This window comes from Thermobia domestica, chromosome 4 (assembly GCF_964235325.1).
Source record: "Thermobia domestica chromosome 4, izTheDome1.hap1.1, whole genome shotgun sequence".
NCBI classification, from domain to species: Eukaryota; Metazoa; Arthropoda; class Insecta; order Zygentoma; family Lepismatidae; genus Thermobia; species Thermobia domestica.
This window is the reverse complement of record NC_137457.1, coordinates 274,895,657-274,910,409: the sequence shown is the minus strand read 5'-3', so window position 1 is coordinate 274,910,409 and position 14,753 is coordinate 274,895,657. Positions and strand designations below refer to the sequence as shown.

At 36.2% G+C, this 14,753-nt stretch overlaps 1 protein-coding gene across 1 annotated transcript in view; it reads right to left on the bottom strand.

Moving 5' to 3' along the window:
* Positions 1–13,881, bottom strand: part of LOC145683127 (uncharacterized) — a 32,731-nt gene extending 18,850 nt beyond the window's left edge. Inside the window, exons 1-2 of the mRNA XM_081754491.1 lie at positions 13,793–13,881; positions 7,271–7,468 (exon numbers count right to left, since the gene is read on the bottom strand). Of these exons, the coding sequence (XP_081610617.1) occupies positions 7,271–7,468; positions 13,793–13,881 (287 nt within the window). The remainder of the gene's footprint in view (positions 1–7,270; positions 7,469–13,792) is intronic.
* Positions 13,882–14,753: the final 872 nt, after the last annotated feature.

Here is a 14,753-nt window from a genome sequence, read left to right as displayed (position 1 = left end):
ATTTCGCATTCTGGTTGCTTGCTCTGTTAATTTTCTAATCCTTCAAATCACAAAAGGTGTAAGGACTTAGTTTTGTCTTTTATAGCTAAACATGTATGAATATTTCGTGTGTCGTGTACTGTCAGGTGTCTCTATAACGCACGATTTCGGAGACTAAGTTATTAGTGGATTTGCAGTCTTCGCAACACTTTACTACTGCCCTTCTTCTTGTTTTTCGGTTCCGACTGGTTTGGGTTAGCAGTTTGAAAATGTAATTTTTACATTAAATGTCCGACGATTATGACTGTTAGGTTCAGAAAGACTATGAATAAACCAAATAAATTATGATTTATGAATTGGCGGAATGAGAAAGCGGCAGTGTCCGGAGGAAACCCACGAGCACGATGTTATCCGTCTCAAGCTTACTTGCCTTCGGAACGAACCAGGTACCCCCATTTATCACGCGGGGTTTCAGATTCTATTCCCGGTGGTTGAGCCTTTTAAATATTAAATGTCCTCTTTGTATCTGCGTTCCTGTCGCTGTCGTTCAAGGATAATGGAAATAACGGTAAAACGAGAATAACCAAATATAATAGAGATAAGTTACAGAGATACTTTCGATGAATCAGAAAAAAATAATGGTCTGAGACACAAGGTTCTAGTTAATGATTCAAATTAGTCTTCAGACCACTTTCTTTTTTATGTTCTTGCGTGTTTGTATGTCTTTTTTAAAATTTCTGAACTAGGTATTTTATCATGAACGAAATCAGTATTTTTCAAGTAGGTGTCCCTGTGCCAACAAGGTGGAATTCTGTTATATGTCATAAATATGTTCTGCAAAATTGATGTATTAAAACAAGGTTAGTGTAATTGTGGTGTATGATTGATAAAGAGTTCAGATAGACACAGATTAAGAATAAAGGTTTAGAAGAATTCAAGTATGCATTTACGTAATAATCGGCGTCTTCAACTCTGAATAGTTTTTGCAATTGCATTCTATTAGGCACAATTAATTTAGCCGTACGAATTAGTGTTAGTCGGCAAGAAATCTGGCACGCATTCGTATTTGACACACTCATCGCAAATAACTATTCACATTTAGTACGTGGCATTAATCAACCCTATCGCGAAAACTGTATAATTTCAAAAAGAGTTTCCCACATTGTTTTTGAAGTTCCGGATACGTAAATCTTAGAAATGGTTTAGAACTCTATAGCAATATAGGTTAGTATTGAGAAGATGACCAGAGCCCCTATTTCTAACTTTTTCGTGAGACACACTCTCTCTTTCTCTTTCGCGCATTAAAAAATAAATATTTTCTCTTTTGTTTCATATTATTCATAATTATCCTTCTAGTTATAATTTCCTTCATATTTATAGTCTGGAGTTTTATTTTATTTTTCGTTTCTCTTTTGTAATGTTTTTAATATCTATTATTTTTGTTATTCAGAGTAATTTCATCTACTTTATACGAAGGTCATTTAACTCGAACTGGCAACCAGTGCTTCTTCTAGACATGTTTTTTGGAGGGCACGGCCCCGGAGCTCTGACAGTGCCTCACGGAGGACACCAAAATAATACGTCTATAATGTAATAATAAATAGAATATTACCTGCAATGCCCCCCAGAATATTAAGAGTGCCACCCCGGAACATTTTTCTGAAAGAACGACTGCTGGCAACACTGCTACGATTTGAATGTCGGTTGGACATGAGACAAATGACGAACGTACTGTGTTCCGTGGGTGTGTACACATCAGTTCAATGCTACTGCGGTCCCATATTTCGATGTGTGTGTCGAGTAGACATTGTAAAACTGATTATTGTGTGAAATACAGCCCTAACGCAATGTTCACGCATGTAGAACAGCACGTGTTTATCAAATTCCAGGTGGCACGAGAGCAAAATGCTAGGACGATACACAAAGCATTAGTAGAGGTATGTGCTGAAGCTGCTCTACCGTATCGGACACTGGCGAGATGGGTTACAGCATTTCAGGCAGAACGACAGTCAATAGACACAATTCATGGTGGAGGGAATATGTGAACAGCTACGGACGAATTTGTTCTAGCTAGATTACGGGCACTGCTTGACGGTGATCGGCGCTGGATTTGTAGTGAATTGACGCAAGAGCTGAACATTTCTTCCGAATCAGTGATTCTCATGATAACACAAAACCTTGACATGTGGAAAATTGCAATCAGAGGGGCACCTCATGCTCTGACCGAGGCATCGATTGGAATCTGGTGCCTACACCTTCAACGTTACAATGAGGAAGGTGATGACTTCTTGCACCGCATTACTGCAAGTGACGAAACGTGGGGAAGATCCTACGAGCCTGAATTGAAAAGTCAGTCGAGAGAATGGTGCCACTCAGAATCTCCTTGACCGAAAAAGCGTAGGTAAGAGCCAGCTAACGAAGATGATGATGATAATGTCATACGACCACGAAGGCAATGTCCTGTCACATCAAGTTCCGTCAATGCTGACACTGGGCGCTACCGTCAATACTGCCTAATATCCTTCATACCTCAGTCACCATTTGCGACCAGCATTGCGGTGCAAACGTCGACACCTCCTGCAGTATAGACCAATTTTCCTACACGACAATGCCAGATGCCATAAAGCCAATCTAGTACATACTTTGTTACGATGATGGGGTTGGGAGGTACTGGAGCACCCGCCATACTCCCCGGATATGAGCCCGTGCGATTTTGATCTTTTCCCATAAATGAAAGAACCTCTCAGGGTCAAACGTTTCAGAGACATTTCCAGCATTGTTTCCTTACGGCGCACTATCAACACCCTCTCACAAAGTGGGGCTTTGACAGATATTCAATGGTTACCAGACATCTGGCGAAGGGTTCAACAGGCTGGCGGAGACTACATCGAAGGACTGTAAGCTTCTTGAGCTGAGTGATTCACTACATTCAGTTTCACAATTATGTTGCCACTTCGAGTTAAATGACCCTCGTATTTGAAATTTTTAGAAGTGTTATTTTATGCTCTAAACTCTAAATCGTTGCTTATACGCTGTATATTTGTTGTATATTTCAAATTAATTATATATATATATATATATATATATATATATATATATATATATATATATATATATATATATATATATATATATATATATATATATATATATATATATATCTTCTATTCCTTATACAGGGTGAGTCAAAAAACTTTACTACTTTGAAAGCATAAAAAAGTGTATTAAAATAACATATTGAATTGATACAGGCGTCAATTTGTAGCAAAACACTTTAAGTTTGACTCGGGTAGTGCCCTAGTACCATACTCTCTCACCGTAAGCGCCACAGCAGTGCATTCTTTAAACGGAGACTTTCACTGATGCAGATCGTGCTCGGTATGTGTTGTTATTTCATAGAAAGAACTCTGCAACAACTGTTCAGGAAAGATTTCACACGGAACAAGGTAAGAAACCTATAGTGAGGCCTACAATTTACAGTTTTCCAAAACAATTTTGAAACTGTTTTTTCTATTTGTCATGTGAAAGCAATAGGTCGCCCGACAGTTCCTCAGCTATTAGGAACAGGTTAAGGACAGCGTTGCACGTAGTAGCAACAAAATCAACGCCGAGTGCGTCTTGGGAGACAGGCATTCCACAAAAAAAAGTTTAGCGAGTGTTATAGCAACGTTTACACGTGAAAACATGCAGATTTACATCGGAACAACAAATCACTGAAGTAGATAAGATCGCTAGTTCAAAATTCTTTGTGGAAATATTGGATCGGATAGAGGAAGACGAGACATTCCTTAACACAATTATCTTCAGCGATTAAAGTATTGATATCAGTGGCACATTGAACATCCTTAGTGTAGAATCTCGGGCATCGAGAACCCACTTTGAACACATCTGTGACAGTCTAAAGATAAAATGAAGACCTGAAGTGTTAAATGATTTAAGTGCCAAATAATGGTGTTCGAGGAAACTAAGAGAAACATTGCTACTTTCATAACATGAAAAATGTTTATTACAGAGGGTTAGCAGTTATTACAAATACTTAGAGCAGTATTGACATATCTCATAGCAGGCCATTGGTATGGGACCTTAGACCACATATCAGCGTCAAAGCAATATTTTCCAGTTTTGACGCGTACATAATTTAGCATTTTTGGTCTTCAAATATGTATTGTACCAATACCACACCCTAGTGTAAGGCCGTTTCTCTTCACCGAAAACATTGTAACTGGTATCATGAATCTTGATATTTTGCAAAACTGTGTTAATTCCTGAGATAGATAAAGACTAACATCAACAAAACTGACCTCTTGCTACCAACAAGACTGCGTAACACCTCATTTCCTCAAAGCAGTTCGAAATTTCCTTGATATTCGCCTCCTACGTCGGTGGATTGGCGGTGAACGTCTATTTGCATGGCCACCTCCCTCCCCAGAAATGATGCTATGGATTTCTTCCTTTGCGTTTTCTTAAAGATCGAGTGTATGTTCCGTCTCGACCTTGCATACTTGAGAAATCGCATCTATGTTGCCATGCAGAAATTAGCCCAATCAGCTGGAACGAGTGTGGGAAGAAATATAGTTTCTGTGGGATGTTTGCTGCATCACTCAGGCAGTAACATCAAACCAAAACAACATTTTGATGTAGAACTTTGAAGTGTTTTGCTATAAATTGACACATCTCTCGTTGCTGTAAGTTACCTCAATATTCCTATCTGCTTTCAAAGTTCTAAAGTCATTTTTAACTCACCCAGTATAATTTTAATAAATCTATTTTATTGCATTCAGTCCGTCATGAGCACCATGTCGATTGAAATTTATCTGCAATCGTATAACCGTACAAATATTTCCCAATCAAGAGCTAAGACATGGAATTGGGTCTAGGTCAAAACCCCCACAGCCAAAACCCCCACACTCAAGAAATGTCAAAACGCCCACACGATCGGTCATAACCCCCACACAAATGGACAAATCCCCCAAACGCACGAACGGTCAAAACCCCCACAGCCAAAACCCCCACACTCAAGAAATGTCAAAACGCCCACACGATCGGTCATAACCCCCACACAAATGGACAAATCCCCCAAACGCACGAACGGTCATAACCCCCACAGCCAAAACCCCCACACTCAAGAAATGTCAAAACGCCCACACGATCGGTCAAAACCCCCACACAAATGGACAAAACTCCCACACATAGCAACGGTCACAATCTCCACATAAATGGACAAAACCCCCACACAAATGGACAAAACCCCCACACAATCGGACAAATCCCCCACACTCTGAAAATACCGTGATTGCACGTCTTTGTTGTGGCTCTTTACGACGCCCACCTTAGTGTTTCTGTCATTACAAAACAGTGCAAGAAGAATAGTTGCAACATCGGTTTAAGTGGAATAAAAAATGTTATTAAAAAGTACAAGGGCAAGACATACAACCAGGATCATTTCAGAGTGTGGGAGATTTGACCGATTGTGTGGGAGTTTTGTCCATTTGTGTGGGGGTTTTGTCCACTTATGTGGGGATTGTGACCGTTGCTATGTGTGGCTGTTTTGTCCATTTGTGTGGGGGTTTTGGCCGATCGTGTGGGCGTTTTGACATTTCTTGAGTGTGGGGGTTTTGGCTGTGGGGGTTTTGACCGTTCGTGCGTTTGGGGGATTTGTCCATTTGTGTGGGGGTTATGACCGATCGTGTGGGCGTTTTGACATTTCTTGAGTGTGGGGGTTTTGGCTGTGGGGGTTTTGACCGTTCGTGCGTTTGGGGGATTTGTCCATTTGTGTGGGGGTTATGACCGATCGTGTGGGCGTTTTGACATTTCTTGAGTGTGGGGGTTTTGGCTGTGGGGGTTTTGACCGGTTCCCATGGATTGCTAACTTAGCCAAAGTTCAACCAATTGGGAAAGAAAGCATTCCTACTTTCTTCCATTTTGGATAAATGTCCTAGCTACTTAAACCTACTAGATTTAGTAGACCTAAAAATGTTACGAAAGTCTTGTAAGTTATGCAGTTTCTTATTACGAAATTTTCGTCTTCTCCATACTCATCCCGTTGGTATCCGATTTTTTGTCTCAAGATGTTTATGTTCTAAAACATTCCCCTCACAATATCTCTGAAACATAGAAGATAGTGAAGCATTTGAAAATTTTGATAAAATGTTTTGACTATATTATCACCGACCCGAAGCTCATTTTTGAGGATTAACAAAAAACATTGCAAAAGACACACTTAATTTCAAACTTTAATAACCAACCCTCGTATATAAAGGGAATAATCTCAAAGCTTTTTTCATCAGTTTGGTATTTTGTGCATTTGTGTCGGTAGGCCTCCTTTCGATTTTTACGGCCATATATGGTCGAGCAATAGGGACTGATCACGTGATAGCAACATGCTTGGCGAAAGTCCCTCTGTGTTTGATTTTTGGGACAATCACTTTCCACCTACGCACTTATATAACCAAAAGCTAGTTGGGAGATAATTCTGGTCCCGGCGCTAGGAGTGAAAATCGGTATTTTCCCGGCTGACCATATACAACCTTTGGTTTGCTAAATAGAACGCTCAGTGCTTCGCACGCGCGTCTGTTTGTCACTTGGAAGAGCACCCACCAAGGCGAGTAGGGTGCATTGTTCTAAAGATAATACGTAAGTGCTACCCTTGTACGGGTTGAGCTTCGCACGTTAAATTGTCGCTTGTATACGTGAGAGTTAATTTTTATAGTTTATCGTCAGTGATATTTTACGCATCCGTATAAAATAATTATTTCAACAGTCTGTAGAAATTTCACGTGAAGTGACTCGTATATACGTGTTAGCACTTTAACATTCGTTAGTGGTCTCAGTTTTATGTGGTGGACTCTGGGATCAAACCATTGAGCAGCAGGAAATAATTGCATCAGCTTGGATGATTGCTTATCCCTACCAGTGAGGAACTATATTGAGCCTTCAAGATTAATCGACGGAGAGTCAAGCTTATTCCGGCTCCAGTACAGGAACTTTTCTTCGAATATTTTGAACGTTACGTCAAATATCACGTGTACAGTCCTAATTTCATATTTTTAACTTTCGTAGTTTGATATGCACGTTAATCGGTCAGTCAGTCCGTCAGAAAGTCAAATTTTATATATAGAGGAGATTACAAATTAGCTAAACACAGTTACATTAGAAAAAATAAATTAACATAAATGTCTAAATAATAAAGTGTGAAATTAAGCAATATGGGAGAAATATATGAATTACATTATTGTCACAATGAAAAGTGCTTCATGCATTAAATGTAATTTCATAACAATAATTGACTTACGTTTTAATAATATTTTTGTACTTTCGATCTAGTACTTTGGGTGGACATAGGACATTAGCTGGTAATGAGATCTCCCATTCATTGTAGTTTCTTTCAATAGTGACCACCACAGGATTTTCTTCAAATTTTACCCATGACTGGTAAATGAGATAACAAGTGAATATTACAGCAGCAGCAAATAAACCAAACCACAATACCCTGTTAGAGTAAAATATGAGAGTTAATACAGTAAATTATAAGAGTAGAATTTGTTTTATGAACTTATAAACAATTCTAAGCATAATGATAGTTAAGGAAATTAACTCATATTAACATACGGAATACTTGAATATTTCACGTTAGTTTCACTATTTAATTTCGTGAACGAGAGAAGTAAATCCTTAAAATTAGAATGTGACTTAAAATTCTCGAGCTATATTAATTGTACCATTATGTTATACAAAGAACATGTTAATATACAGTTATTTACATGATTATGAGTTACTTTTTGGGAACAATATTAAAATCAGTATATTTCAAACCTACAATCTTCTTACTCTGTTCCAAAAATATGTACTTAATATTGCAGACATAAACTTCTACATTATTTTCAACACGAACAACAGTGCCCTATGTGTTATCTGTCGAAAATTGTTGTAAAGATTGTCCTTTCAAATGGTACAAAGTCTTCTGGAAATTAGAGTAAATGCCAGTAATATTTCCTGCACTTTGAAGAATCGACTTCAAGAGATTACTGGAACTGAAGTTACTCAAAATTTATCTGAAAATTTCCAGGAAGTTCTGGAAGGTGGAGTAAATGTGATAGATAGAAGAACTAATCTAATAGGTGTTTATGCTACAGTGCAAAACATTTCTATGTCTAGAACATTCATTAGTGGTTTCTGTGGAATGTATTGAAAGTGCCTCATGGGAAGTTTAGTGTTGAGAAAAATGCTACAGAATACTTGTTTTATATCTAAGACATGGATTAGTGATTTGCGTAGTTTGCATTGAAAGTCTTTCATGGGAAAATTCAATGTTGGTGAAATATTACAGATTTGTTCTGCGCTCGAGACTACAATACAATCATATGTTCACAGTATATTTCATATTATGTGAGTACTGAGTTATAATAATGCTGACCAATTTGTGAATTTAATTAAATTTCATCATGTAAAACATATTTTGCAACTCATTCATAAGTACCAATTTACAAAAAGAATATTAATAAGCAAAGTACTGAAGTGTATAATAATAGTTTATAATGAATATTTTGTGTATATTAATATTTTTAAAATAAAGTAATTAAAATTTCTTGTGATTTTTACAATACGATTTATTTTATATACTTTTAATTATGTTTATTTACGTGCAGAATGTCTGTCTGCAACGACTAATAATGTCCAATAACTGAGCACGACCACAGTAGGGTTAATGATCCACATAACCATATATCTTTGTCGTCTTCACTGAGATCGAACATCATAATAAACAGTTTCAACTGAGATTTAACCTCATTATCTCTGAATTTCTAATGTTGTGTAACGTTAAACCGACAACCCTACTTGCTATCACTTTTGAGCAGACTAGCTTATACAATGAGATGTCCATCAACATCTTATTCGTGTTGGCTTACGTTAGTAAACCCTAACTACTACCGTTTCTCTTTGGTATAAAAAAAGGTGATTGACTATAGTAGAATTTATTAGGTTAGAATAGTCTGCTTCTAAATGTCCCACCTATTCTTCCTTTTTTGTTGTCATGTTGAGCATGTCCTTACTTCTTCTTATCATGTAGTTTCATGTACTGTAAGGGACACTTCTGGATGGTACACTTTTGCCGTAAATTTCTATATGGGTGTACCATCCAGAAGTTTTCCTTTCTGTGCATTAACTTATAAGACTGGTAGCAAGGTGCACGATTGCTTCATCATTCATAGCTTGATTGAAAAAGGTACTAGACACATTTAACAACAATTGAAATATTCTGTAAATTTAAATTACTTAATATTGACGTTGACGTTGAGTTTGAGTCTCACATCCCGTTCAGCAGCAAGGCTATATGAGACATGGATCTACTGATTAACGTGGGGCTCCCGCCGGGAATCAAACCTGGGTCTCCCATGCCATTAAATTGCTTAATATATACCGTAATCACTTACTTTGCTATACATTGAGGACAATGTTATTTGTTGAGATGAAAGAAAATTCTATGTTAAATTCGAACATATCCATAAATTAATTATTTATTCAATAAATTTATAATTTTGGATGCAAAGACATATATTAATTACACAATATATCAATCAAACATTTGATAGCATTTACAGTTAAGACAGCGAATTTTTTTGTAAGCCTTTTCGCAAATCTAGGAAACGCCTACTATTAACTACCAACTATAACGATATTGTGTATTTTACATGTAATCTTAAATATCATTTCTTGTATTTAGGGTAATATGTGCTATTGAAATATGCATAAACGAGCTAGAAGAAGAAGAAGAAGAAAGTAAAAAAGAAGTAAAAATTAATTAATTTCTGATATTATTATTGATATTTTGTAAACATGGTAATCTGACGATGTGTGTTATTGGTCGTCATAGAAACGAGAAACATAATATACATATGTAACAGAAGATCCATCTTGTAGAACCAACATGTATAATGTTTAAAATGTGTGAATGTTTTATTCATTACATATTATTATAAAAAGGAAATATCGAAATGGTGTGTTCAAATGAATTTCAGAAAAAGGTAGTAGACTAGATTATATTTATTCGAACTGTGGGCTGAAGTGAAACTCTCAAAATACTAAATAAATATATTGGTTACACAACAATGCTGGGTGTACCGCGTAAAACAATGTCCAAGGTGATTGTAGGTTTACAAAACTTACGGCAAAGCCATATCGGACAAGATAAATAGTGATCGGAAGAAACCCCTTAATTACTGGTCTCGCGATGCATTAAAGCAGATTTGAGTCATAACGGTCCTGAAACTACGATAAAAGTGACGGAGGAATGAAAGTACAATCTCACAATCTCTCACAGTCTGTCTACAATTACAGTACATTATGAGTTAAGTTACATGCACATGTGTCGGTTTGCATGGATGAAACCATTGATAAGGGACTATAACGCTGTAGGACGAGCCAATAATACAGTGAACATGCAACATGGATCGATGGTGATTGGAAATGCGTAATATATAGGATGAGACATTGTTCACGTTTTTCAAACCACAGGCCGTGTTTATCTATGACCGATGCGCATGATCTGAAATGTCTTAACCAACTAAGAACCCTGATTTTCAGTATGGTATCTGCTGACGCATCTCCTTCACGCTGCTTTATATGATTAATTCGACATTTTAAACGACCATGTTGGCGTATGTATTCCAAAATGATAATACGCCCATTTAAACAGTTTAAGCCGATGCAGCTTTGAGAAACATCGGGGCGACGTTGCCTGGCTTGTACAGCGGTGGACACTTCTAAATGGTACACCTTAGCCGTAAATCTCCATATGGCTGTACCATTTAGAAGTGTCCACCGCTGTACAACCTTGGAGTATATATATATATATATATATATATATATATATATATATATATATATATATATATATATATATATATATATATATGTATGTATGTATATATATATATATATATATAGTTAGTTAGTTAGTTAGTTAGACATCTGTGATCAATTTTGAGGACGCAAACACGACTTATATTCCAGCTTTCATCGTCTCCTATGGAACTGAGTGTTCGACAACATGCAGAATTGTGGGTTATTTAACATATTACTATTCACAGTAGGTGAAAGTTGTTCCAACACCATATTAATCTGCCATAAGTTGTACTTTATAAAGAAATGTTATTCTAATAATAAGTTTCTCTCACTGTGTTCGAAGCCTGGAATTTGTGCACTAAAGGTGTGCGCACTAGTCAGTTGCCTAGTGAAGAAGACGTAAATGGAATTTTGTAGCGCTCAGAGGGGATACTCATGCAGTGGCGTATTTTATGGGCAACCAAGGCTACCGGCGAAATCCCTGCAAAATTAATAAAAAAAGTTAATACAACACGTACAAACTAATTAAAATAATAATTTACAGTTTATTATCGTATTTTCCTGGTACTAGTTTCTCTATATTTTTTCGCAAATGTGAGTACGTACTAAGCCGTTAACGTTACGAACGCAGTTCCTCTCGCTTTCTTGGAGATTGATGACGTGGAAATCTCTGGTGACCACCAGCAGAAAGAAACGTATATAAGTGTTTACGCGCCCACGTAGGTTCGCCATTATAATATTCTAGCTAGCTATATTGTCACTAGGTGTATCGGTTTTTGTTGGCGGAGCGAGTAAATGTATGTTACGAGCAATGAGATAGCAGCCATTTTGGGTCTATCTGAGAATACCGGGGCATCATTTGGTAGCACTTTGCGTCAACGTAATGCAAAAGTTGTGTTTTACTTTGCGATTCTTGTTATTGTAATCATTATTACTTATTACGTTATCTGCCTTGATTTGAATCCTCAAATTTTCCTCTAACCGTTATTAAATGAAGCCCGCAGACAGTATTGTACGGAAAATGAGTTAACTTCTATTTATTCTGACGTGCGTTGTGAGTTATATCTATCGGGAAAATGGAATGTTACCAAGAAGATTATCATTTTTTAATTTTTTGTTACGAAGGAAATTGATTATAGAAAGTTTGTTTGTAAGGCTAAAATTAATACAATAATGAATTTATGGTCAAATAGCAAAATCACGTGAAATGTTTCGTGATGCAAATTGACGAACAAAAACTATTGTATGGGATAACTAAGCACATTCCATAAACGTTTACCTTAATACACCTCAAACGTGAGATTTAGGTAAAAGATAATCCACATAACAGTCTGTATTTTTGCGTAACCTTCCTGTACTCAGATTTTTTTTACGAAGACTTTTACGGAATGACAACCAACATCAGTAACAGAGGCGACTTTTGAGGGAAGTGACAGTGTAAAAATTAACATTTGATGATTGCAATCCACGAAAAGTTAATTGCACAAAGATTTGCTGCCATTTCATTTACAGTGGAAACCATTAATGGATTCAAACATTAATAAGTTCAAACAAAACACACCAATCACTATTTCCTCATTGTTATGCGTATTTTGTATATTACTACTACTACTACTAATAATAATATTAATAAAAATGGTAACCCATGGCGTCAAACCACTGTACTCATGTAGGGTCAAATTTTACAAATTTGTAAATTCCCTTGATAACAATCGTGGATGGGTGAAGCGTTTAAGAAGAAATACATGGGTGTTAAATAAAGACTCAAAAGTTTCATATGATAATTCTACATAGACATTGGACATGGAAGTTTCGAGGGCACAAGGAAGTGTACGTCTTTAATTATTTATTGTTTTGTATTTTGTTTTCCAAGAATAAGTAGAGTAACATTTCAATTTGTCCGTTTGACTAAAATCTTACGACGTCAGTTGAAATTTACAAGTTTTTATTACAATTTCAAGAGGTTATCAGAAACAATTTAAAATGAAACGAAATTTATATTTAAGTTTTACTATTACGGTTATGGCCTTTAAGCTAAAGAAGTATTAGGAATAAAAATGATAATCGAGGTCTAATGTAAGTGAGTCTGTGACAAAGTTCAAACACAAGACTGATAGGTCGCACCAATGCCAGTTTAATTGTTATATCGCTTAGCCAAGTAAGACGGAATAAGGAAGTGTTACATAGACGTTAGAAATTGAATTGAAATGATATTAAATCTTTAAGTTTAACGTCCAACGTTTATGTCGGCTAGGCTAAATGAGACGGTGATGATAAGAAATGAATGAAATGATAGAATGAAGAAAGTGGAAGGAAACGGAAGAAGCCGGCGATAACCACTCACACGGTGTTTGTCAAACCACAAATCTCACTTGGTGCGAACTAGGATCGAACCAAGGACCCATGCACCAGATGTGAACGCTCTACCACTGAGCCACCGTGGTCCATACGTAGACGTTAAATTCATCATATGAATAAAATTCCAATTTCTTACGAAGTTGAGTACTCACTTAAAAATAGCTTTCACATGGGTGATTGAGAGTGCGGTTGTGACTGTTAGAGGGGTGACATTTGGTGTTTGGAGTTTAATGTACAACCTCGTCTGGCTTAAATATGCTTTCTGATGGACAGACATACTATGCATAGGTTTTTAAGAGGTTTTTCGTTCTTTCTGACTTCCTTTATTTTGTCATGTCTTTCATTATCATCATCATCGTTTCAGTTCCTCGGAACCGATTGTGGGATATTAAACTAAATTAAAAACATAAAGAATTGATATTTATTGTTAAGAGTAATTTTCTCCTAAAGAGTTTAAGGTGAAAGGGTTGTAGCAGCGTAGAATTGCTATCGTGATTCATTATTGCTGTTTTGCATATGAGAGACTCCTTCAAATAGTTAATTAATTGTTATATATATATAAAACAGAGATAGTACATAGACTACTGTTATGCATTACGGTTGACTCGCATACCTTTCTCCAACTGATCTATTTCTCTTGATAGCCTCACGAAGACCATGCAATGTAGTATCTGACAATACTTCCGAAAGACTGTTTAACATTCTAGTAGAAAATTAAATTCTCCTTTTTAAGATATCTAATAACAAACCAAATTTACTTGGCATCCACAATTGGATAGATTTTGAGATGTTTCTTTTTCCTTGCTTTATTTATGGACAACTACCTTCTTTATATCTTCCACACTCTTCATCCATCAGTTTTTGCACTGAAATGTTGAATAATCTAATCAATTATTCCATTAGTCTGTTTAAAAGCTAATTATATATGTGTTCATTCCATTACATTACATTCATTTAGTAAATGTTATCATTTAAAAATGTCAGAATTAATATATTCGTTTATATATATTGGGGTACATAATCAGATTACATAACATTATCGTTTAACAAGAACCTTACCTCAGAAGCCGATTTCTGTCTCTTCACTATTCATCAAATTGATTTTATGCCACGCCAGACTACGCTGAAATTGAAGACATTTGCAAACCGATGATATTTTCATAAAGGTCTTTAAATCAAATATGTATATGCTGCCTTATTTTGTTACCAACAATGTACAGTGAGTGATATTGCGTGTGTTTTAGCACTTTACTGTTACTACAAATAACACGCTGCTGAATAACATTCAGACATCAGCTTTTGTGTATATGTAAAAATAGCTGATTTTTTCAGACATATTTTCTGGTGTTCAAAAGTAAGTATTGAAACAGATAGTAGAATCAGAGGTTTTTATAAATACTACAATTAAAATCAGCAGCGGAATTATCTAAATAATCGTGAGCTTTCGTACATATTAATCTCTCTTTCAAAGGGTCTACAGTTCCAATATCAATCAATCAAACAACATTCTTATAAATAACACAATATGGCTTGGTTGCTGCACAGTGTTGAGTACCATGACTAAACCTGGATCC